This window comes from Antechinus flavipes, chromosome 6 (assembly GCF_016432865.1).
Source record: "Antechinus flavipes isolate AdamAnt ecotype Samford, QLD, Australia chromosome 6, AdamAnt_v2, whole genome shotgun sequence".
NCBI lineage: Eukaryota > Metazoa > Chordata > Mammalia > Dasyuromorphia > Dasyuridae > Antechinus > Antechinus flavipes.
The window spans coordinates 8,284,335-8,311,121 of NC_067403.1; the positions used below are offsets into that span (position 1 = coordinate 8,284,335).

General features: G+C 42.6%; 1 protein-coding gene across 7 annotated transcripts in view; it reads right to left on the bottom strand.

Annotated features, from left to right (window-relative positions):
* LDB2 (LIM domain binding 2) overlaps window positions 1-26,787 on the bottom strand; it is a 331,769-nt gene that overhangs the window by 65,770 nt on the left and 239,212 nt on the right. For all 7 annotated transcript variants that reach the window (XM_051964684.1, XM_051964681.1, XM_051964683.1 and 4 more), the window contains exons 3-5: window positions 12,710-12,882; window positions 5,415-5,537; window positions 3,074-3,157 (exon numbers count right to left, since the gene is read on the bottom strand). In XM_051964684.1, coding sequence (XP_051820644.1) covers window positions 3,074-3,157; window positions 5,415-5,537; window positions 12,710-12,882 — 380 coding nt within the window. The remainder of the gene's footprint in view (window positions 1-3,073; window positions 3,158-5,414; window positions 5,538-12,709; window positions 12,883-26,787) is intronic.

The following is a 26,787-nucleotide window of genomic DNA, read 5'->3' on the forward strand; positions in this document are numbered from 1 at the left end:
GGAGATCCGGGCGCTCGGCACGACCGGACCCGCCCCTGCTGGGGAGACCCAGGCGCCTGGCACGACCAGACCCGCCCCTGCCGGGGAGACCCGGGCGCCCGACACGACCGGACCCGCCCCTGCCGGGGAACCCCGGGCGCCCGGCACGACCGGACCCGCCCCTGCTGGGGAGACCCGGGCCCCGATTCCGTCCGGACGTTGGGCTCGCTCTCCCCGAGCACCAGAACCCTGGCCCCGGCCTCCCTGCAGAGCTCCTGACAGCGGGCCCGGCCCAGGGGCCTGGGATTGCTCGGAAGCTCAGTTTTTCAGAGCGGGATTCGGGATCGTTTCTCCTCGGGAGCCCTTAATTACAGCCTCGGAAGACGCAGTTGGTTCCGAGTCCAGCGCGCTGGCGCTCACCATCTTGAGCCGCTGTGCCCGAAGCGAAGCATGGATCGAACCCGTTCCCACGAGCTCGGGCAGCCCCTCACTGATCGCCCCGAGCGCCTCGGACCCGCTCCCAGCCGCGCTCCGAAAGCTGCTGTTTAAGACCCCAATTGGCTCCTTATCTGAACAGTCTCGAGCTCGCCCTCCTCTAACTGGGAGCCTCGAGGCCCCTCCCGAGGCTTGGGGCCCTACCTGGGCTCCGGAAGCCTGCGCCCCTTTGGAAAGCTCAGGGACCGCCCGACTCCTGGGCCTTCGCCAGGTTACCTCCGGACCCGCGGGCAGCCAGCCGGGACGCTGAGGCAGAGACGCAAGGAGCCTCCAAGGGGGGACGGGGGATCAGCAAGCAGGGCTGGCAAGCCGGGCTCCCCTTCCGCCCGGCCAGCTGCTGGGACATCCCAGCCTGTCCTGGGAGAGGGCGGGGAGAGAGGAGCCGCCTGCCCCGCGCCGCGCGGAACCCCCTTCTTTCAGGGATCCCTCTCCTCCCGTCACTTCCACCATCTTCCTCCTGTCCCCGCAGAGGCCGCCAGGGCTTGCCCACAGACATCGGGACGCCTCAGGAGCCTGGGTCGGGGGAGAGCTCCCACCAACACACACCTTTCCTATGAGCTGGTGAATCTCCTGCAGCGTCTCCCAGGGGTGGGCAAAGAGAGGGCCTGAAATGTTTGCTGACTGAATGAGGGACAGCCCCTGCACTTCCGGCCCGGTCTTAGCTGCTGACCCGCACTGCTGCAAGTCCCAGAGCCCTTCCCACCAGCCTCAGAGAGAGAGTCTTCCCTGAGAGAATCTCCTAGGGCCACCCCTCAAACTGGGGCACGGTCAGCAGGGCAGTCACCCCCGAGGCCGCGGGTACCACGGGGCGCGTCACCCCCGGGATGGCGGTCACTGCAGGGGCGGGGTCACCCCCGGGATGGCGGTCACTGCAGGGGCGGGGTCACCCCCGGGATGGCGGTCACTGCAGGGGCGGGGTCACCCCCGGGATGGCGGTCACTGCAGGGGCGGGGTCACCCCCGGGATGGCGGTCACCACTGGGGGCAGGGTCACCCCCAGGTGGTGGTCACTGCAAGGGCGGGGTCACCCCCGGGATGGCGGTCACTGCAGGGGCAGCGGTCACCACAGGGGTGGGGTCACCCCGGGGGTGGCGGTCACCACAGGGGTGGGGTCACCCCGGGGGTGGCGGTCACCACAGGGGTGGGGTCACCCCGGGGATGGCGGTCACCGCAGGGGCGGGGTCACCCCCGGGCCATCAATCACTGGGCGCACTGGGGCGGCAGTCACTGCAGGGGCGGGGTCACCCCCGGGATGGCGGTCACTGCAGGGGCGGGGTCACCCCCGAGGCCGCGGGTACCACGGGGGCGTCACCCCCGGGATGGCGGTCACTGCAGGGGCGGGGTCACCCCCGGGATGGCGGTCACTGCAGGGGTGGTGGTCACCAGGGCTGCTGGACATGGTGGGCCACGGAGCACCTCAGCGAGGTCATCCCGGAGCCCAGAGGATGGACAGGACGGAGAACGTTCTCCGCTGTGGGCCCTTTTCCAGAGCAGACCATGGGCTTTATGCTGGATGGGGGAAGGGCCGCAGAAGGGGCCTTGGGAAGTGACCGGCAGCCAGGCGGGTGGGGGCAGGTGGCCAATTCAGCCCCGCTCTGGGCTCCTGTTTGGTGGCAGCCAAAATCTGGCCGGGAGGGAGTTTGTAACTTGGCCGAGGAGGCGCCGATGCGCTCAGGAAAGATTCAAGTCCCAAATGTCTCATTTCAAATGAGAAGCTCAGAGAAGCAGCCTTTTTGCACCCCTAACGCAGACCCGTAGAGGGGAATGCCGGAAAAATATAGAAATAAATGCACAAACTTTCACTGCATGACAAAGGTCAAGAAGCAATTCCAGCAAATGCTCGAGCAAACGCGCAGTTTTAGGGAAAAAGTTACGGAGGGCCATGACGCGCTTCGGAAGGAAGGACGAAGCCTGAAGCCCCCGAGGGCCAAGGAAGGAGGAACTTGGCTGCCCACCGAGCTGGGGCCCCTCAGATCTGGGAAGACAATGCCAGCTTTGTGACTGAAACATGGCTCCGTGGGTGTGTTCCGCCACTGTAATTCCATCCTCCAGACCCCTAAGACATCTGACACCCTTTCCAACCAAATCTGGAGGCCCTTGCCTCGCATTTTGCATAAAACTCCACTTCCGCCTGTGCAAACTCAGACTGTACCTCCCTGCGCAGTACAGGTGACACGTTGGAAAGCTTGGGGAGCCTCTGCATTCGAGGTGTATTCAGGAGCTTACAAACACAGCTTCTCCCTAGAGGGAGGGCCCACAGTGAACGGGGAAGGGGGCAGGGAGAGGGGGAGACTCCCGGAGTGAAATCGAGCTTCAGTGGACTCGGTAACAGTGCATTAGAAATCAGAGAAAACAAAAGAGAGAGAGTGCCAAAACATTTATGAAACGGGAACGTTCCTACCCTTTGAATAATTAATTCAGGGAGTCGCACAAACAAGCAGAGGAAGCTCCCTCACCCACTGGGGTCTCTGCATTTCTCGGTAGGAATCAGCCCCGGCCCCAGGTGGGGGAAGCCACGGTGTGCCCCCTGGGGCAGGGCCGCCCTGCGCTTCTGCGGCCTCGCAACATGACTTAGGACCCCACAGTCCCCTTGGTCTTACCCTGAGGTAGTTGAGGGTGAAGTTAGTCAGCCCCATTCGGGTGATGTTTTTGGACAGCTGCTCCAACACCTGAGGGTCTTGTGCCTGCAGAGAGAGACCGCATTTTAGTTCCTCTGTGAGCACCCCCGCCAGGAAGAAGTGGGGTACAGAGGAAAGCGCACTGGGCTGGGACACCAAGGCCCTGGGCCACAATCTTGACTCGGACACTCACCCCCCAGGGGACCAGAGGTGGGGCCCGAAGCTGCAAAATGGCGTTGGACTAGTGCCCTCTGAAGTTAATTCCCTTACCTCCAACGGTGATGCAATGAGCTCTTTTTATACATGAGGTAGCTAGGGAAGGGAACAAGCATTTACTTCACAGACACCGACTATATGGCAGGCACTGTGCTGAATACTTGTGTAACTATTATCTCATTTGATCCTCATAAAGTGCTTTTATTATTCCCATTTTATAGTTGAGGAAGCTGAGGTCTGACTTGTCCAACAACACTCAGCCCTCTTAGGTACTGCGCCAGCAGCCGCTTTTAATGATGAGCAAATTAAAGCCCATGGAGGGGGAGTGAAAAAGCCGGAGAACTCAGATTTTCAGTCTCATTGCTCACTTTTTATTTCATTATTATGTTAATATTTTTTTAAATTTAAAGGCAGCTTTAGATAACATGTAGTGACTAATTGGGCTCCACTCTGCAAGCTCGAGCATCAGAAGATACTGAATTGACACACGATTTCTGATTCTTTGGGAAAACAGCATCTAGCCCTGAGTGAAATGTTCCTTTCTCACCATCTTTAAGCACTGGGTCATTATGGCCTGCCAGGGAACAGACAGATGATTGGATGCAATTCCGAGAGAATGGGCCTCCAGATTTGGCAGGGACATATGTTTTCGGACTATGCTATGTTTCATTTCATGGTGATGGTGTTTGTTAACAGCTTGGAGTTAAGTTCTGTATTTGAAAACTTTGCAACTGCCGAAAACATTTTCTTTTTCAATCCGACTCTCCTACTCACTGAACCCATTCTGGAAGTGGGCAATTCTCGATAGTTTTCATTTTCTAGAACGTCAACCATTGTATCTTCTCAAATGTCACTCCACTTTAAAGAAGAGATGCCAGATTTTGAAGTCTGGTCCAAAAGTTCTATGTGGGGTTGGGTGTCATATTGGTTTAAGGGAGAAGTTCTGAATCTTTCTTGGTGATAGTCTTGGGGACAGACCCTTTAATTCAGGGCTTCTTCAACTGTTGTGACCCTTTTTAAGTTTTTAAATTTAATTCCAGAAGAATTATATATACATATACATACATATGTGTATACATATATATTTAGTGTTATTTAATATATATATTTATAATATATATTATTTATATTATATGTATAATATATAATATAATAAATATATATATATATATATTATGGTATACAAATCAAACATGTACTGATTTTAAAAAATCACAATTTTGAGACCTTTACATTTAGTTATGAGACCCTACATGGGATTGTAAACCACAGTTTAAGAAACCGGCCATTAGGTAGTCCAGTGAAGCCTGTGGTGAATCCTTTGCAGAGTAATGTTTTTAATTGCTTAAAGCAAAACACACAGGATTACAAAGGAAACTGATTTTGTTGAAAGGCAGTTACCAAAAATAAACAGATAAAAATCGAGTTGATAGATCTCAAGTTAAGAACCCCAGGAACAAGTCTTGATTCTGGCTGTGAGCTATTTTCTCAGTCCTAGCAAAGGGGAGATTTCAAGGCAAAGAGTCAAGCTGGCTGGGAATGACTCCTGTTTGGCCAGGTTCTCACCCTTATCCTGAAAGATATCTCTAGGCTGGTATTCACAGCTTCCTGCGCATAGCACGTGCTCGATAAATATCTGTTGATTTAATTTGATTTGATTTGGAGATCCATGAAACAAAGAAAATTAATGCACGTTGAGTTCCAATACTACGGCATCCTGTGAAAATGTTTGTCTTGGGGTGATCTGGCCTCAAGTTTCATGAGAGCTTTTTAATAAACTCTAGAAAATATTTTGCTTACTCTTTCCATTTCTATGTCATTTATAAATAAGAGGTTTATTAGCCCAACTAGGGCAGTCCATGATGAAATAGAATTTAGAATGAAGGGAAAAGAAGGTTGACTGGGGCACTCTTATTCCTCAGTTTCAAGTGCCAGATGCAGGACTAACCGAAGGACGGAACCACAGGGACAAGGGAATTGGGCTTGTCAAGTCAACCAGGCCAAGGAAAACTCAATATTTACAATAAATTGTTTAAGGTGTGAAACACTGGAGTTCTTTAGGAAACATGATCTCAGCTTTTTGCACTGGGTCCCGGGAGATACTTACATGCATGGCTAGGATGCTCCTTGGGACTAATTCTCTGTATTGCCTAATGGTGAAGTGCCACGTTTTTATCCTCATGAGATCATCAAAAGTAAACTCCAAAATCAGGCGCCCCTCGGTGCACACCTGCAACGAACAGAAAACAAGGCTTTGCCCCCACGGTTTCAGAGTTTCCCCTTCTTCCTCGTGGGAAGATCCCAGAACGATTCCAGAAGAACGGAGAAGTGGATGCTTCTGCCGTGTCCGGGGTCCCAAGCTCAGCCAAGGCTCTTAGCTGGGAGGGGAGCAAGATCACTTCACAAAAGGAGCGTCAGGGCCCCCAAAGCCTTCCACCCTCCGCCTGGCATTTTCAAAGAGGATTCCGGAGAGTGCAATTCTTAATCAGAAGGCGCAATGGTCAAGAAATGGAGAAAGCACTTGGATGGACAATAGACACCCCTGGCCAGTGGCCACCTGTGTGCCACTGTAAATCCCGCTCCAGTGGATTGACTATTCTCTTTAGGCCAACTGTCCACCTCACAGAGCAGTTTCATTTTTCTAAGAGAAAATTTGTTAATGAAATATATTAGAATTCCCTGGATTATTCTGTTTGATAGAATAGTGGTTACTACTCTGGTTTCATAGGATTCTGACTTTCAAGCCCTTTGTATCCTGTCATCCCTAGTTCTTTCTTTTCCTGCTCCTAGATATTGTGTTCAATCATTTAAGAGAGAGAACTTTGCCATGTATACTTGAATGTCAGCCTCAATGATGCTCCCCCACCCCTCGCCCGCCCATTTTAGCTACATTGCTAGAAGTGGTTAGAACAGTAATGTTGTTGAATTGAAAATTGTTGAACTGAAATAATTCTGTTTCACATTCGGATTGGGAAAAAAAAAAAAGAGAGAGAGAGAGAAAGAGAAATGTGGTCATTGGTAACCAATGATGTTGGACGGCCAAGAGAAGTGTGCGAATGAAAACTGACTGATTGGGATAAAGTCTTGATCGTTCCTAGAAATGCCATCCTTTGTATAATGGGACAATGCAAATCTCATCCATTCTGTTCAAAAATTTAATGTTGCAGATAAATCGCCCAATCGGAGAACAGGAAGGTCAAATTAAATTATGTTTTCTGTTTAAATTTTTTGAATTAATTTAAGTTATTCTTAAAGATATTAAATAAGCAGAATAACCAGATTCTAGGCTCCTAGAAATAGGGTCCATGTTTTACCTAATTTTGTACCTTCTTCTGTCAAAGTTTGAATGCACGCAGTAGAGCTGGAATAAGTGTCTTTGAACCTGATCCAACATCATGGAAAAATACTACATCCAGATTTTGGCCCGTGAAGATAAAATTCTCAGTTTATTCATTTTGAAAGTCATCTCAAAAGTACTGGAAGATTATTATTGATATTCCAAGTGAAAACCTCTCAAGGGGTTCCAATTAGCAGCATCCCTGGGCAATTTTTAGGCAGTAAAACAACGTGACCCCGTATTTCTTGTTTAGCTGGTCTTTAGAACCCTATTTCTGGGATCCAAGCCAGGGAAGGCTGAGCTTGAGGAGATGGGGACAGGCTGGGGTGTTCTGGAGGGTGTGAAGCACATTGCTTCTCCGGTGCCCCAACTGGCTTATCCCCAGAGCTTCATTAGCAATGGAAATGATTTACTGGAGGCTTTCAAAAGAGTTGCATGGGGATTAAGCCACGCAATTCCCACTAGGGTGTTAGTGTGACAGAAGGAACCTGTGGTGAGGGGTATAACAAAAGGGTGGGAGCCAAAGCAGGCAGCAATTAGTGAAATGTCTTTACAAAATAAAGCACAGACATTTGGATGGTATAATCCTCTATTTTAAAGAGAGGGGATTACCAGAAGTTTAAACAAATATTAGAGGAGTTAAATGTCATACTATATTAGCTAACCCATTTGTTAGGCCGTTTGTGAACCCCAAACCCTCCCTAGTAGAGGTCCTGGTTTCTCTTTCAACTAGAACAAAATTTCACGTGTAATATGTGCGTGGAGTCTTTCCGATAAATCGCCCAATCGGAGAACAGGAAAGTCAAATTAAATTATGGTTTCTGTTTGCTCTGACACAGCAAAGAAATTGGGGGTCCTTCTGGCAGTCAGAATCCCCAGACCTACAAGTAAAGGGCTGCAGTCAGTCTCTCCAGGACTTACCGCAGTCACATTGGCACTTTTTCATGATGGACAATCAGTGGGACAGAAATTCTCAAATTTGAATTTGAGCCAAATATATTTTCCCCAGGGGGGTGGGAGGGAAATAAGGAAATGGCCTGGATGAGAAGGACATCTGAACCTTTCAATTTGTTATAATGAGGCCCGAGATGTGTGCGACTGTCCTGCTCCTCCACTGCAATCTTGCCTGTGAAAACCACCCCAACTCTAGACCTCTTTTCATGATAGCAAAGGAAACTGAGCACTTGGGGGATTTATTTTATATGCAATAATCGCCAAATGGAATAGAGACAACTAGGAAGAATATGGACCTCGCAGGGAGATGGCAAAATGGGTCTACTTAAAGAGGAAATCCATCCCCCTCCTCCAGAAAAATTCTGCCCGTTGCTCTTAATCAATATAATTAATGGAGCTTTCATCTAAAGTTGCTCCCCCCCCATTTTTCAGGCTGCCTTTTACTTAGAATCCAAAATCAAAAGGGTCCCCAATTAAGAAAACATTTTCTGTTGTGCTGAATTCATGTTACCGCACTGTGAGCTCTGACATTTTGTTTCTGTGGTAACCAAAATCAGCTGATTAGTTGGCATGGCAACAGAAAAGATGTAATCCCAGCAGACACACTCTAATCAATGCCCCCAGCACAGATGGTCTCCGGAGGATCAACAAGAAAGAGGCTGCAGGCATTCAGCGTATCACGTGCTAGCTTGAGACTAGGCCAGGAACAAGAGAACTAAAAAAGAACATTTCTCAAACTAACCGGTAGCTCTGTAACCCCTTCCTCCCTGAGACCAAGTGCAGGATGTGAGCGGGCTTCATGGGCAGGGAGAGCATCTTCCAAGGGGCTCCCGGGCCCGGAAATCTGTGTGCACACACGCCGGCAACGCATGAGCACCCAACGTGTACACGCGATGCTCACGTCTGCACATACGTGCACATGCATGCGGGTCACCTGGGTACGTGTGCACGAGCGTGCACATGTGTGTGTGTCGTGTCTCTACATGGCCTTCCTTTAAGCTGAACTCTTGGAATAGCTGATTCCCAAATATTTTTCACTTCTTTTCATTTGTGAGTAATAAATATAAACCCCATTCCTTTCACTGTGAGGTGAGGCATGGAACTAACTGCTGGGTTTTTAAATACTCTCTCTATATTAAGACCTTCGTAGTCATCCTAAACCACCTTCGCTCCCCTCGGGGTCAAGATAGACCCAGACGGGAACAGGCACTGGACATGCTAAGAGGGATGCTTAAATCTGAGGTAGTCTTTCTATTGAGGGAATTGGTATATCCACCTTAATGGGAACTTCTCACAGTGCTGAACACTGGAAATTTAGTACATTAATATGTATAAGAAAGAATAACAAAAAAGTATAGCCCATAAAATGACAAGGAATATATCTTTATGCATTCAAGTGCAAAAATCGATGTCTCCTAAGTGATAAAGATGGGTAGCATCCTCTAATTCTGATTTTAATGCCTAAAGACTAAAAAAGCAAATTTATCCAGCAGAAAAGCTCAGGCACATTAGCTCCAGTCAGGACTGGTAAACTCAACTAGATTCTGGATTTCCTGGCTTCTAAACATTTTGAAGCAGGGCACTACACTTATTCAAATCCACTTGTGGTTTTCTTTCTAGTTTTTTCAAGAGAGGATTTTTTTTTTAAAGAAAGGCTTTATTATCTATATTGAAAAATCCAATTTTAAATTTATCCATAACCTATAATGTAACTGTGATCGGGAAATTGCAAAATGTGCACTGGGGAGTTATGAACTGGATCGTGGCAGATTAAGGCTGCTGCAGATTCTCCACTTACCAGTTGACCAAATTTTCATAAGAGTTCCTGGGAACTAGTGGGTCAAAAGCTATTTAGGGAATTCCTCTTTATTGATAGTTTAAATCAGAACAACAGCAATATTGCCCAAACACAATTTGCTTAGTAATGTCAGTGATGTTAATGGCCTATAGGAATATTTCTCTACATAAATTTCCCGGTCTCTCACTATTCCCTTTTTGAAAATGAAATCACTTGGCTAATTTTTTCCACACCATACTGAAAGGTCATTAGTCCATGGGTTTATGCTAATCACCCATAACATTTTATTACAGGAGGCTGTTACTTTTCTCCCATTCTCCCAGCTCAGATGAAAAATCGGAAAGATTCTGTAGGCAGTTTTGCAACCACCCCAAAGCAAATGAATCTTTATCATTCATAAAAATAAATGTGTATGATTAGTGTCTGGAGTAAGACCTCATAGGAAGGTGATATTTTTCATCAGATACAGAAGGATTCATCACAGTTACTAGCATCATCCATTGCCAACACATGGGACAATGGGTACACCCAGTGATTTATGCTAAAGTGAGCAGGATACGAGTACTTCCACACCAAGTGGGCATGCGAGTCCCCAAGGTGAGTGCCCTGGGCCCCTGGGCAGAACACTGGGTTGTACCATCTCAGGGCAGAATTTGAGAGAGCTCTAGCTCCAGACATACCTAAACAAGACTTTGCATCTCCCTGAAATAGTCATCCACCCTTTACTCCTAATTAAGGAGCCCACCCACTACCTGCCAGGGTAGGTCACTCCCTGGTATTGGATTAGTTATACTTGTTAAGAAGTTTTTCCTAATTTTCCTTCTTTCTGTCTTTTAGTTTGGTCCAAAATAATATGATAAGAAGAAATATGAAAGCCCCTGTAAATTAACTCCTCAAACAAGATGAAAAAGGTACTTTTTAGACTTTACAGAAAGACTAAGTATCCAGATATAAGTTTTTAATGTTTAGCGCAGTGTTTTCAGAGTTAACAGGTATGATAGCATCCACTCTGCTACTGAGTTGGGGCTGGGATGAGGAGAGACCAGGGCTTGCTCCTAGATCACCTGAGCTTGGGAGATCTGGGCTACATTAAGGTTAAGCCTTAGATGAGGTGTCTGTAGCAAGGGGGAGGAACCCCCAGGAAAAGAGCAACCACCCCAACCCACCCAACCCAAACTGGAAATGGGAGAGGCAAATGTTCTTTGCTCATCGGTTATGAAGCAGAGCCTGTGAGTGACATTTCCAAAGCTTTGGTGAGCCAGGGAAACCCAGATGATTAATTTGGAAGTGCATCACTAATGCTATTTAAAGGATTGATTTTTTTTCTTTCTTTGGGTACAAACCTGCAAATTCATCACCATAGGGAACCCTCCATCTATTGATATAGACCAACTGCTCATCTGTAATTTATAATCTTAGGGAGTGGCTTGGGGAAAAAAAGTTTATGGCCCCCAGCTAGTATGGAGATCTTCTGGATTCTATGGTTAACATTCTATTCCCTTCAACATGCTACCTCTCCCAAGTTTTGCTTTTGTTATTTTTTCTTTCAAAAATATAATAGATTGGTATGTTTGTGGAATCAGCAATCACATAATAAGGAAGGCATAAACAATAAAGCAGCGTACAAGCCAAGAAGGCTGGCTTTTCAAGGGTGTGGAAATGTCATTTTCCCCAGATATGGGTTCCTAATGTGATTCCAAGGAGCCAATAAGGATGCTATGCTAGAAAACAGAAACGGCACCTTGATAAGTCAATAATCAAAGAAATGGTGACTCCTGCCCATGAAACAAACAAACAAAAAATAAACTTTCCCAAATACAGAGTTCCTGTCTCATCCAGAGAGAAAGCCCCATAACCTTTACAAACAGATCTCTTTGCACATTTGTCAAAACAGGAGGAAAAGGTGCCATCTGATCCCTGGCTCCTTGTGCCCTGTGGACATTTGGGAAGCACCGTGGTGATGCTTGGGTACCATAAATCCAATGGCATCCGACCAGTCGTTTCACATTTCCCAGGTTATTGCTCAGCTTCCCCTGGTTCCACTCTACAAACTAACCCAGAGTGTGCACTTCACACCGGCCTTACCCTTTGGTTTTCAGTATGACCTTTTTCTGCCTCACTCTGCATTTCTTTGTTCTTCAGCTCCTCCAGACAGGAATGGTTTCCCTCTCCCATTTTATCCTTCCAAATGCTCCTTCTGTCAAGAAGCCTTCCATGCCTTTCCTCTCCCTCCCATTATTTTTGTACTGTCTAATATGTTTCATAGCATACATTTTGGGTTTTATTATTACTTGAGTTCTAGCATGGACGGAAGCCCAAGATGCTTCCTAAATGTTTGCTGATTGACTCATTGTGTCTCCTGCATAGGTCCAAGCTGCCTTTAATTATGTTATTTTGGCTTTTTGGATTGACTTCCTACTTGGTTTACACATCAAAAGGAGAAGGGGTCTCAAGTCAACCATTAGTCAAAGCCTATGAATTTGGCCACGTAGGGGATTCCCAGTGTGGAAATCCTACCCACTGTACAGATCAACAGTTCCTCTCTAATCTGTAATCTTAGATTTGGTGGGCAGGGGAACGGACTGTGAAGGCTCCTACTAAGCATTAGCTTACTGCTGAATGTTATAGCCACAACCCACATAAACTACTTTAGATCCAGGGTGGGAAAGGCCTTGCACCTGATCTTGCACCAAACGGCCTCAGGTTCCAAAAAGAAAAGAATTCAGCAGGAAAAACTGCTTAACAAATTAAGCTAACCATCCCCAATGACGGAAGGTCTTTAGGAAGAGGCAGGAGAAGCACCAGGTACTGGGGGGATTGGACATTGGGGGCGCGGCTGGCTAGATGGTGGTCGAGATCCCCTCCAAGCTGAGCATTCGGCTATTAAATATCTGCCTCCTCGGGGATTGCCATGGGAGAAAGTGCTTTGTAAACCTTCAAGCATTATTCAGATAGGAATTATTGTGATTCTCTTACACTGCAGAGTCTCCCTTTGGTTGCTGGAAAACTCTCCATTAAGAGTAAATAAAGAAATCAATAACAATAGTTCCGCCAACAGCCGGCATGGCCATCCTGTGGGTGCTGAGGCTTCATGCTCCGACCAAACCCACGTTCTCTCTTGCACAAACTTACACAGCAGAATGGCAGTTCGCAAACATTCCAGTCATGTAACAAACAAAAATTATCTCGCCGCGTGCAAAGCGTCTGCAGAATGAGAAATTAGTTCCACATCCCGGAGAAAATGGTCATTATTAGCTTTCAATGCAGCCAGAAAGAAAATGCAGAGGGGCGGCGATGGGGGCTGCTCCCTTACCTTGGTAAACATGGGCTTCCCGTGCTGGGTGACCATGGTGCACTGATCACAGTCCACCGTGATGGATGAGTTGTGGTACGACTCCTTAGAATGCTTAAGAATATAATACAGGTCTGTCACACCTCCTTCAAAGACAGTGCTGAAGTAGCGGGGGATCAGGGTCCTTCCAATTGCTGTGGGGAAAATTTAACAAATGTTTATTATCAAGTCAGAGATTAAAAGCCAAGCCCTGGGACACGGGAAAATCACCCGCGCCTGGAATGATGCATTGGGCAGATTTCCCCCCAAAAGCTCCCATGTCCTGGGAGCCTTCCTGCCATGGAGACCTGGGTTTTTGGCCCAGTCCTTTGATTTTGCTGATGTCTGGAAGTCCCAGCATGGACACCTCTGGCCCTGGTGCAGAACCCAGCTGCGTCCGTGATTCCCGTCACTGAGCTACCTGAGGAACCAAATGACTTTTTCCAATCACATGATTAATACATGTCGGAGGGAAGATTTGAACTCAGGTTTTGCTGCCTTCAAGGATGGCTCTTCCCCACTCCCCCGTGAAGTCTTTGCCTTTTCAGGTTATTCCTTTGGAAAAAAGGGCATTCAGCTTCATTGTGGGGTTGCTCTTGGGGATTTCTCTTGGCTTGGGTTTTTAATTTTCTTTACTTTCCTTTTTTAATGTAACAGTAGAAAAAATCATGTGGAAAGTCAGAAGCCTTCTGTATGGGTCCCAGTCCCAACACTGATCAGCTTGGTAAGTCATTAACCCATCCAAGACATCTTTTCTTTGCTTGTTTGTTTTTTTAAGTACAAAATGAGAATGATGATATTTGCAATACCGACTTGACTGGATTATTGTAGAAAAAGCAATGAAATGTGAGTTATTATTCTTATATTTATGTTGTGACCTTTGGATGGAAGGGGGACTGGTTATATTGGGGGCAACGTTATTAAAAAAAATCTGAGAAAACTTAGTATCAGTATTACTTGGGGAGGGTAATTCTACGTAAAATGTCTGATAAATGAACTCCATCAAACTCTTTTTACGTGTCTGAATTTCAGCTGCCCCACTTTGCTCCCTTTCACATACCCATCTTTCTCTTTTTCTCCTTCCCTCTCTCCCTTCCTCCTTTACTCCCTTTCTCTTTTCCTTCCTTCCTTCTTTCCTTTCTGCAATCAGGGTTAAGTGACTTGCCCAGCCTGTGCTCTATCCACTTTACCATCTAGAGGCGCCATATTTCTTTTACAAATGGAAGTTTCTTATATATGGACAGAATCTTTATATGGATGAACACCATGCCCATGAGGAGAAGGTAAAAATGGAGACCTGTGAAATACAGATTATTCTGACAACTCTGGGGCCTTTGTATAAATTTGTTAGGAAAACTAGCATGTGCCATTAAATGTCTTTGGCTGGCTTCCCCTAGGTCCTAGATTGAATATAATTATAGTATGTAGAATGTTCCAAGTGTAAGGACCTTTCTTGTGCCTCAGTTTCATTGTTCATAAAGAGATTAGGAGAGATAATTGCTGAGGTTTTTCTGATTGTATTCCACTCTCTCCTTTCCCATACTGTATCCCAGCCTGAATGAGGAGCAGTGAGGTTGCCCAAAGGTCCACACTTGCTTAGGGATGGAGATGGAAGCCCAATTTGGGTCTCTTGGCCTAGTGCCCATCCCATTACTCTAGTCTGTCTCCAGTTCTTTTCAGCAGTGTGGTGTGCATCTGACTATATGTGGTACTACAAACAACAGAAGCGTAATGCTTGGGAGGGACTACAGAAGTCATTTGGTCTGCCCCCTTCTATCTCCCTAGAGTAACAGGTTCATCCCCGACAAGAGGGTTATTTTAGCTTGTGCTTAAACATTTCCAGTGAAGGCAAGCTGCTGTTCTCAAGGTAGCCCATTCCCTTCTGAGGTTACCTTAAGTGTTAAGAACTCCTTTTTTGCACTGAACTGAAATTTGCCTGATTTTTAAGGAAAAAAGAGAATTCATTTTGAGAAATTCAACCATTATATCAGGTGTTATGACTAATGTAAAGAATCATTTATGCTGTTAAACTTGTATAACTAGATGCAATAAATATGAATGTATAATTTAAAATATCATATGAAAAGTAACAATTTGTCACCAAATATGTTGAATTTTTGCACATAATCTACCCCCAGCTTGAAAGCAATTACTGCAAATCACTCCTAATAATTTGGTGAGCTGAGATATCTATTGATTAGCATAAATGTGCATATCATATATATATTTGAAATATAAGATTTAAATGAACATACTGCAACACAGTAGTATTATATGGAATCTAAGCAAAATTACATTCAACTCAATTAACTGCTGGTGACTGAATCACACTGTAGTTTATCCACAGCATATCTTGCTTTCAATTTCTTTGTGATATCATTGCTTACTTTAAATAAATCCTTTTCTGATTTAGCCACCCTTTCAATTTATAGCCCAGCAGGAGCTGGATGGGGAAGAAGTTTGTGATTCCTTCACATTAACCCTAAATTCTTAATCACCACCTCCAGCTCAGAAAGTATCTGAACTGGGTAGCAAATCCCCCAGGCAGTGAAGTGAGGAAGAGGGATACTTTGCTTAGGGTTGGTCCCTTGCATTGATCTGAGAGATAATTTGGTCCATTTCTAACAAGAAAAAGTGAGCATGTATATATGTGTATGTGCACATATACATATACATACATATACATATAGACATACATATACACATATATTATACACACACACACATCCACACATATATGGATGAAGGAAGGATGGGATGTGGAAAAGTTGTAATGTTTTCCAGGATCTTCTGAGTATTTATAAGGCAACATGATACAACTACATGATTTTTATTTTATTTTTTTGAGGGGGGAATCATGCTGTGAATTCACAGATACACCTTTATTATATTAGGCTGTAAGCTCCTCAAGGGCAAAAATTAGACAGCCTAGAATAATAAAGGTGGCTTATTAGTCTTATTCATCTCGATATCCTCCTTAGGATCTACCTAGCACACTGTCTCTTCCAAAATAAATGCTCAATTAATATTTGTTGAATAATGGATAAGAACAAAAGAAGCATTCTTCAAATAACAGATGTGATTTTGCATTGTCCACCATTACCTGCCACTGTTCTGGATCATCAAGCATTATGTCATAGTGTGAACACATTTTATTTTTATACCTGCATCATATGTTCATACCATGGATAAGCTAAAGGATGCATTATTTATCTATGCATTTAAATCAACTCTGGATCCGCCCTTCATTCTCAGAAATAGAATATTCTTTTTACAGAATCTTGCAATATACGTTGGACATGGTAATTGCTGTGTGGGACACTGGATTAAAACACTCGGGGAGAAAAGTCAGAGATGTCATTGCCAGTAAAAACCTGCCATATTTGATGCAGTCCAATGATCGTGAAAGCAGCAGTGACAGCAATGAAAAAGATGGACCTACATATGGAACACTGGTTGGGGTCCAAACCCTATACATTATTTAATTCTATATTTTTGAAATAGAAAAGAAAACCATGTACTAAATTATTCAGGAGACAGAAATGTGTAAAAATAGTTTAAATAATCTCAACTTTGTAGGGAAATATCACTAGCCTAGAAATGACTATTTCCTTCTCCTAAATTCTGGGCCCACTTTGTCACCCCTTTGTCCCGTTTGTCTCTCTCCCCTCCTCACATGCGCCCATATAAGTATTGGACAAAGTCTGTAATGTTCATCGAACTGAACGCCATGTCCAGCTCTGAAATCATCATCCGTCTCCTCCATTTCTTGCCTTTTCCCTAATTTCCTTATTGTTATTATGAATTTGGGGCTGTACCATGGGCTGAGGCACCCATACTCCCAAGCCAAGTATCCCCTTCTCTCAAGTCTCCCAATTTGTGGCCGAGATGTGTCCATTCTAATTCTCTGTCACAAAAACCTCCTTGTCTCTCCGGCACCGACACCTTGTGGCTGTGGGTTCTCATCCCATCATTTTTTTTTTGAGTCTCCCTTCTTCAAGGGTCTGTCTCCTCAGGATACTGCATCCCTCCATTGGGCTATCACAGTGCTGTTGCCAAAGCACCCGCCAAGTCACACTCTCTTATTCAATCAAAGGGAAAAGGGAAGAGGAAAGGGAAAGGGAATGGGAAAGAGAAAGGGAATGAAAAGGGAAACAAAGGAAAGGGAAAGGGAAAGAAAGGGAAAGGGAAGAGGAAAGGGAAAGGCAAAGGGAAAAGGAACGAAAAGGGAAACAAAGGAAAGGGAAAGGGAAAGAAAGGGAAAGGGAATAGGAAAGGGAAAGGCAAAGGCAAAGGGAAAGGGAAAGGAAAAGGTTCTTCTCCAGTCTAAGTATTCTAATTATTTCAGCTGATGCTTACTTTGTTATGACCAAAGCTTATCATCAGCCTGACTACTTTTTTTTGATTCATCAACCAACTTTGAAAAGTTGATCTTCAGAACCTACAACAGTACCAGGACAAAGGAGAAACTGACTCATTTCTGCTGTTTCAGAAACTGTTAACCTTGGTCATGAATCTGGTGTTAAGAAATACATATTTTGAGTATTGTGTTTCAATATAATTGGTTTCTCTTGTAATCCTATTAATTTCATGTTCTTAAAAACATTATTCTGAGAAGGGTCCATAGGTTTACTACAAAGCAAAAACCTCTTTGTTTCCTTTTCAAGCTGCAGTTAAGATTGCCCTCAATGTCTGAGCAATTGTGTTTTTTTTTTTTTTTTTCATTTTTTCTCATAAGATCTTATAAAGATGGGAAAGTAATTACTAATTGCATTAGTAAGTGCAGATTTTTAAAAATTCTATCTTTTGGACAGTAATAAGGTCTAAGAATTTTTCTAAACATTTGGTGCCATTCTTTCTTTCAGGTATATCGAAAATTGATCCTAAAATCACTTTCTCTGACATACACAGTATAGTTATTTTTTCTATCATTGTTCTTTAGCACCATTTCTACTTTGTGCAGGAAATCAAGATGTTCAAGTCCAAATATGATGGCTCCATTGTCACTGATAGAGAAAATAGTTTGATATAGAATGATTGACATTTTTCTACAAGTTTTCATATATTTTGTTTACTTAACATTTTCATTTTTAAATGCCATTTGGGTAATTTAACTTTGTTAGATCTTTCACCAAGCTTTCTGTGTTTTTCTTTTCATAACTTTATTCTATTAGTTTGTGAAGCAGTTCTGCTCATGATCTTCTACCATCATTCCCTGCAACCTTTTATAAATGAGCTTATATTCCAAAGTAATATTTGGAATTGCTCTTGGCTGCTTTCCCTCTCCACTTGGCAAGGCTATCGAGGGTTTTTTTGGCCGATGCGGATTCTAAGGATGTTTTCTAACGCTCCTCCAAAAGAGGCAATGACGTGTCTTTTAAATTCTCTTGGTAGAAGAGATCTTGGTCTTTTTTTGTGTGTCATAAACCCCCCTTTGGTACCCTGATGAAAAAAAGTAACAATGATATTCTTAAACATGTAAAATAAAATACAAGGAAGCCAAAAATTATTGAAAATAAAGATGTAATCTCTTCTCCTTAGAGGGTCTGTGGACCATTGATAAATTAGCCTTAACTTAAGAAATTATAATATAAGAATCTATTTCAATTACAAAAATTTCAATATCTGAAGATGGCGGAGAGGAGGCTCACAGTTGCATAAGCTCCGCGCTTTCTCTCACTATCCACTTCATTACAAGCCTCTGAATCAATGCTTGACTGAAAAAAACCCACAAATAGTTACCAAGAGAAGCCATCCTTGAGATCCGCCAAGAAAGGTCTGTCTTTACTGGAGGGCTGGGGCGGTTTTAGATCGGGCGCAGGCGGCGGGCAGCGGCAGTGAGAGCACGGGAGCAGAGCTGAGAGGGGGTGGGGAGTGATCGTAGCCGTCTCTGCGGGGAGAGCTTCGCTACAGGTTTGGAACCTGCAGCAAGTCAACAGCCCAGCAGAGAAGCTAAAAACACCGGGGGCTGAAGAATACAACCGCAAACAGCTGGACTCTCTCAGGACCTGGCCCCCCCCCTTCCCCCCCCTCAGTGACTCAGCACGCTTTGGGATCTCAGAGCGCAGGCGCAGCACAGTCCTGCTAGTGCCTCACTGCTGCCACCTGCAGTCTGTAGAGGAAGCTCGATAACACACCCAGCCCCCCCCCCCCAAAGAAAGACTCCAGTTTTTTCTGTTTTTCTTTGGTAGTTTGTCTCTGATTAATAGACAGAATGAGCAAGAAGCTGAAGAGGACTTTAACCCTAGACAGCTTCTACACAGATAGAGAGCAGACTCTAAATCCTGAGGAGACTAAAAACAGGCAGTCCCCAGGTGATTCCCCAAAGGAGGAGAGCGTCTGTTCCTCAGCACAGATGAACCTCATAGAAGTGATTAAAAAGGCTCTCACAAGGGAGCTAGAAGAAAAATGGGAAAAGAGCCTGGAGAAGTCAGTTAAAGAGAGAGTGGATAAAGAAGTAAAATCCTTGAAAAATAGGATTAGTGAACTGGAAACAGAAAACAGCTCTCTAAAAAACAAAATTGGCGAAATGGAAAAAAATTCCACAGAACAAAAGAACTCAATTGGACAATTAGAGAAAGATTTTAAAAAAGTGAGTGAAGAGAATACTTCACTGAAAATCAGAATTGAACAAGTGGAATTGAATGACTCGAGGAGACAAGAAGAATCAGTCAAGCAAATCCAAAAAAATCAAACAATGGAGAAAAATGTGAAATACCTTCTGGGGAAGACAACAGACCTGGAAAACAGATCCAGGAGAGACAATCTGAGAATCATTGGACTCCCAGAAAAACATGATGAAAAAAAGAGCCTGGACACTGTCTTCCAGGAAATCATCAAAGAGAACTGCCCAGAAGTCATAGGAACAGAGGAAAAAATAAACATTGAAAGGATTCATCGACCACCCACTGAAAGGGATCCTAAAATCAAAACACCAAGGAATATAGTGGCCAAATGCCAGAACCCTCAGGTGAAAGAAAAAATATTGCAAGCGGCTAGAAAAACCCAATTCAAGTATCAAGGAGCCACAATAAGGATCACCCAGGATCTGGCAGCATCCACATTAAAAGATCGAAGGGCCTGGAATATGATATTCCGAAAGGCTAAGGAACTTGGTATGCAACCAAAAATAACTTACCCAGCAAGAATGAGCATCTTTTTCCAGGGAAGAAGATGGACATTCAACGAAGTAAGCGAATTTCATCTATTTTTGATGAAAAAACCAGAACTTAACAAAAAGTTTGATCTACAAATATAGAACTCAAGAGAAATCTAAAAAGGTAAAGATTAATCTTGGGAACTATATTTTGACTATATAGATGTATAAAGAATACATGTATACCTTGTTCTAGAAATTGATGTGGAAAGGACATTGTACCAGAAAAATTTCAATATCTGTTCTTTTCTCAGGTTTAACAATTTGGCTAAAGAGTTCAAGTTAGAGATATATCAGTTGTATACTATTATCTTCTCATATTTATTTCCCTCTAAATTGATATTGATTAGTGGTCCAATTATATATGGACAGCTGATTTATAAATCATATCCACATAATCCCTCCTTTCATTCTTGATTCATTATTGGTATTATCTGGTGCTTCCAAATCTAATGTCTGCTGAGACTTTTCTCAAAGTATTAATAATATGCAGTAGGAGGTGTTTATATTGTTTATTAGTTTTTTGGTTTCTCATTTCTTACTCAGAATATGTTGAAATAAATTTTTCACTGTTTTCTATCCCTATCTTTACAACAAACTCACCAAGTATTGAAGGATATGATTTGATTTGGAAGATATTGAGCTTTCCATCGAATTTATGTACTTCTTCACTCTCTGGATTGGTAAATAATCTTCTATTCATTATCATTATCATATTATTTTTTTCTGAAAATGCTCATCACAAACAATACAAAATAAAATGGTTGAATGTCCCATGATATTTTGTTTCTTGTTGTTTTGGGTTACATAAAAAATAATTCCCTCAGCTCCTTTATTTGCCTCTCCAAAAAGAAACTGAACTGCATGCTTCCATTTAGTTGAAACTTTCTTTTGTTTCCTGGATATATTTGTAGTGAGAATGTCAAGTTTGATAGGATTCAGTTTCTCTAGCAATACATGCACTTATTCATTCCTGGACAAGGACCTCACATTTAGTTTGCCAGCAGTGAAGTTAAATGTCTAAAAAGTGTGTAATTCTCAACACTTTCTGTTCTCTTTTCTTCCCCCATCACTGAAGAATATGAAGCTGGTCATACAGGGCTGAGGGATGTTTTACATTTTTTTTTTGTTTGTTTTATTTCATAGGTTGGAGATACGACGGCCAAAGGATTCAATACCAAAGTCCTACTGTTGATCAGCTTTTTCATCCTTATTTGGGTTGGTCCTTGGGAAAAAGTTAATTAGCAAATACTTATTAAATGACTACTATAGACCGACATTGAGTTAGACAATGGCCATGTTAATACAAAAATTGGACAGCCCTTTTCTTAAAGGTGCATACATCCTGTTCAAAGACAATATGAATAAAAAATACATATTGATGTATGTATGTATATATTGATGTATGTATTGATGTATGTATGAGCACTGACACGTGGGGGCAACTAAGAAAGTATTCTCAAAGAATGTAATGTCTACACTGAGTTTTAAAAGGAGCTAAGATATTCAAGAGGTGGAGGTGGAGAGAGTATTTCAGATATGAGGGGCAACTTGGCAAAGGTATGAAGGTGGGAGATGAAATGTTAGAGGAAAGCAGTGTAGTAATAAACTGGGATAACCATGGGATTCGAGGCTGGAGTCAAATTATTTATACCTTTAAATATCGATCAGGGAAATTTGTCAATGGAACAATCACTGAAAAAAAAAGAATGTTCTAGTATAGCTTGATATAATCTTTTAGCCCCACTATGGAGTAGGATTTGTGATGGAGTCTTTCAAAATACCTTTGCAGGTGTTTGGTTTCTACTCTCCATTAAAAATATCGACTTCTGTTAATTTCTGGGTTTTGATGGCAAATGACTTCAAATAGTAGATGAGATAATCTGGGAAGCTTAGAATATTTTTTTTTTTGTAGAAAGAAGGTATAACTCCATTAACGTGTTATTATTATTAGTTAACACTTTGCAATAATTTTACTAATGATGTTCTATCTCATTAGCAAGGAAGTAACATAACAAGAGATTTATGTCTTCAAATAAGACAAAGTTAATTATAATAGGAATAACTGATTATTATGAGTTGTTTTTTTTTTTTTCTTTAACTTGATGGCTGATAAGCTATCAGGATCTGGATGGTATTAACTATAGTTCAGCTAAAACTTCAGTATATCAGAAATCCACATGCAAATTTAATTACTCAAGTATATAATGTACTCATAGGATTCATTAAACTCCACAGGGTCATTTATATCTAGAAATCAGTAAACACATTATGCAAATATGCAAATGTGGGCGTTTCTATCGTCAACATAAACAATTCTGATGATTTAATTTATGGTAAATAACCATGTTAGGGAAGGAAACGTTGGGATAAGACCAGGTTCAAGTTGGGAGGCCCCTAAATCATGTTAGAGAATAGGGTTTTTAATTTTTTAATTTTAGTGAAAAAGGAATAGGTTCAATGCTAACTTCATTTTCAAAAACTGATGGCCTTTTTGCTTTACTTTTTGAGTTTTAATTTGGTGCCGAGCTAAAATGTATGTCAATGGTATATTTACATTTCCCCCCTTATTTTTTCTTTTGCTATTCTCAAGATATATCTGTCCTATATCTATAAGGATATATTACAATTGCATATTATTCCTACTAGACTCTTTGAAAGCAAGGACCATATCTTATCTAAATTGTATCTCACGTAGTATCTACCACAGAGCTCTGCATCCAGTAAGACTTTATCATTGTTGAGTGAATGAAAAGTTATAGAGACTATTGGAATTAGAAAAAGGGGAACTTGTTCTGATCTGATCTAAGACAATAAAGGAAGGCTTCATCAAAGAGTGAGGGCTTGCTCTGAGTGGGCTTTCAATGGGTAGGATATAGATAGGTGGAAGAGTAGCCATAGTACATTCTGGGTGAGGAACCAAAGTAAGAAAGACTTTGAAAGCAGGAGCAAATGGGACCTGTATCGAGGATGAATAAGATGGTTAATTTGGGTTTCAGGGTAATGAGAGACGTTTGCATACTTTTTTGATATTTCAAAGACGAATAATTTCACAAGACTTTCAGATTACACCCTCCCCACTCCTTGGTAAATAGTCCTTTTGGATTGTTGAGGCTGCCTGAATTCATCACATGGTGGCAACCTCTGGTAATGAGCCTTTCTACGCTTACCAGTCTTGGTTCTTAGATGAGAAGACTCAATCTCAAAATTTCTCTCACTTGATCCGAGTCTATGTGAACAGAATCTGTATTTTATGGTAAATAATCTAGTAAGAAGGCCAGCACTTTGGGACTGAATCCACACTTGAAGAATTCAGGGTAACCTCCATGCCTTAAAGTGGAGAGAGCTCAGAGGTAATGGCACAACACACTTATATGGCTCTTTACGGTATTAAAAATAAATGATTTAATGGGTTAAACACTGAATATATATTGGGCAGCATGCAAAGAACTGAGGATAACCCAAGAAACTTACACTCTATAGGGTGGACAACATATATGCAAAATACACACCCAGACACACAACAAAGAGTGGATGGAAAGTGGCTTTGGGGGCAGGGTGCTATCAGTTGATGCTTTTACAACTCCAGAGTGGTGATAGAGCTAGTATGTTCCTCATATTATAAAGGTCCATTAACCTGACTGCAGAAATACATTTAATAAGCAGTGAAGGTAGTTTCTATTCTCCAGTGTTGGGAAACTAGGACTCTGCCAAAGGTAGCAAACAAGATAATGAGAAAGTGTGTTTAGTGGAAAGAGAGCAATTATTTACCAAAATATTAATTTATTAGAACCCTTCCACACAAGCCCCTATCTTGCACCCTATTCTTGCTTATCTCAACTTAACTTTTAACTGGTAAACTTTGAAGAGTGACTCATCCCAGGGACATTTGAAGTGAAAGTAGAAAACTTACACTCCAACTACTCCTACTAATGATGTGGATGCTAATGATAGATGACATTTATATAGTGTTTTAAGCTTTGTAAAGTGCTTTACAAATATTAAGTCATTTGATCCCCATAACAACTTTGGGAGACAGATGCTATTTCTATTCCTATTTTACATATGAGGAAACAGAGGCAGACCTATGTCAACCAGTAAGTTTATAAAACTTGAATTCTGGACCTCCAGAGTCCAAGTCCAAAGATGCTCTAGCCACTGCGCTACTTAGGTGCCCATATGAAAACTACATTGAAACAATTCTCCCCATCTTCCCTCTTCCTTAATTGAATAGACTTCCCATAGTACTCTGGAAAGTAGAATACCTGATTTAGATACAGAATTGTAGGTTCACATAATGTTAAAGTCAGGAGTGAATTTAGAAATAATCTACTCAACTCTCTCATCACACAAATGAGGAATCTGAGGGTCATACAGGTGATGTGACTAATCCAAGGTCACCAGAGTTGGTGGGGGATGCCAGGTGTCATGCTTCCCCAACCCCAATATTCTTTGCCCCATACCAGGCTACCTCCCAGTGTTTAGTTCTCAATTACCAGGAAGGCCAATTATAATGTTCATTCAGGGATTTAAAGCAGAAAGCACCATAAGGGGAGAAAACCAATGAATTATGGGTCCATAGCTGGAATTTCCACATTTGAATGTTAGAGTTGGGATAATTATGGCTTAGGGACTAATCATTTAAAAAGATTCATTTCTGGATTGGAGCTAATTTTGAATTTTACAAGTAAAAGTATCCCATCTGAGACTACTTAGTTTTGATTCATTTCTCCCTTAAAGTATTTATATGCATAATCTATAACCACGCAAACTCCATAAACAAAAGCATGCTGCTTTGGAAGAAAGGATTCGGCTCGAAGACCACAGCAGAAATCCATGGGCAATTTTACGGAGAAGTAAAAATCGTGAAAATGAGAGAGACAGCAAGGGACGGTTTGGTTTAGTTTCCACATTAATAGATAGGGGATTGGGTGTCGGAACCCAAATTTCCTTCTACATGACAATGAACCACCATTCATAAGGGGAATTAATTGGTGCATGGGGAGGCAGGCCAAATGTGAGAACATGTGAGTTGCAACCACCAAACAAAAAACTGAATTTAAGCATCTTTGGGACAAACCAATATATGCTGGTATCTTACTGGTATCTTAGCAATAACTGTGATTGTGTACTTAGGAAAAACATCCCCAAAGGCTGATTCCTTCAGACTTTCTTCTCTAGATAGTGGCAGTTGATTCCAAGCCTGCCATCTCCACTTCATTGTTCTTGCTCCCTCTCTCTTGCCATTCAGCTACCTGGATTAGAAAGACCCTGGCAGGTACCAAATCATCCCCTTGTCAAGCTGGCAGTGTTCAACAGAGAATCCCAGAATTCTAGAGGTGGAAGAAATCTCAATATCCATTGAGCCCAAGCTGGGCCCAAAGAAATATCTTCTAAAACACCCCCCACAGTGGGCTTCTATATGAACAGGGGGCCCTATCTAAAAAGGTAACTCATTCCATTTGGGGACAGCTCTCGTTATGAGCAATTACTAACATTAGTGGCATTTGTCTCCACTATTACTCTCCGGGACTAGACAGAATGAGTTCAACCTCTCTGCCCCATATTGTCCTTGAAGGTACCTATCATCTCAATCTTCTTCCCCTCCAGCCAAGTCTTATTTCTTCAATATATACATCTTTATTTCCTTCAATCAATTCTTAGATGATGATTTTGAAGCCCACCATCATTCTAGTTCCTCTCCTTTGGATATTCTTTAATTTAGGATAATGGGATGGAGGATTTAAAACTGGAAGATATTTCAGAAGCCTTCTAGTCTTCTCATTCTGTTTTTTAAATAACATTTTATTTTTTCCCAATTACATGGAAAATTTATTTTTAACATTTGCTAATTTTTTAAAATTTTGAGTTCTATCCCTCCATGAGACAGTAAGCAACTAATAGAGGTTTTAACTGTGCAATACCTTCCTTCCTTCCTTCCTGTTTTCTTTCACAAAATATCTAATGTGTTAATTTTACATATTGCACAATTAATAAATTAGCCTGGTTCTGCTCACTTCACTATAGATCAGTTCATGTAAGTCTTTCTAGATTTTGATGACTCATACTATTCCTCATTTCTTAATTGCTCCTCAATTCCATATCACTACCTGCTCATCCATTCCCCAATTGGTGAGCATCCCCTCAATTTTCAGTTCTTCACCACTACAGAAAGAGCTGCTTCATTTTCCTGCAAATAGGACCTTCTCCTTTTAAAAAAAGGTCTTGTTGGGATACAGATCTTGTTGTTGTATTGTTGGATCAGAACAAGCCTCTCATTTTACAGACAAAAAAACTCAGGACCAAGGAAGCTAAGAGCAGAAGAGCCCGTGCTCTTTTCTGTCAGAGATGGTGGGGCACTCATGAGGAGGAAGGCATCCCTTAAGCAGCAGCACAGTTGAAAGAAGTACTTAGATTCAATAAGCTGGGGTTGAAATCTGGAGCCAGTTTACCATCGTTGTTCTAGCATCCTGTGTCCAGCTTGTGTATATGTGTCTCCACGTGCTGTCTCCTCCATTAGACCGTGACCTCCTTGAAAACAGAACGTCTGTGACCTTTCTTTTCGTCTTCAGCACTTAGTGTGCCTGGCACACAGTAGGTGCCATTTAAGTATTTATTGACCTATCTATAAAAGGAAGGTAATGAAAATCTGAGCTGCCTATCCCATAGGGCTGTTAGAAGGTAAATACTTTGTAAAACTGAACGCCAAATAGAAATGGAGTTGTTGTTCTGCACAGAATGGGAGTTTGGAGTAGTAGGACCTCAGTGACGGCCAGCCAATAAATTAAGCACCAATAAAATAAGCCAGGTATTATTCTAAACATCATGAAACTAACTGTAAATGAAAGTCCCTGATCTTCATTCTGAATTCTCAGCCTTACTTTCCCGTCTGTGGAGCCATGAG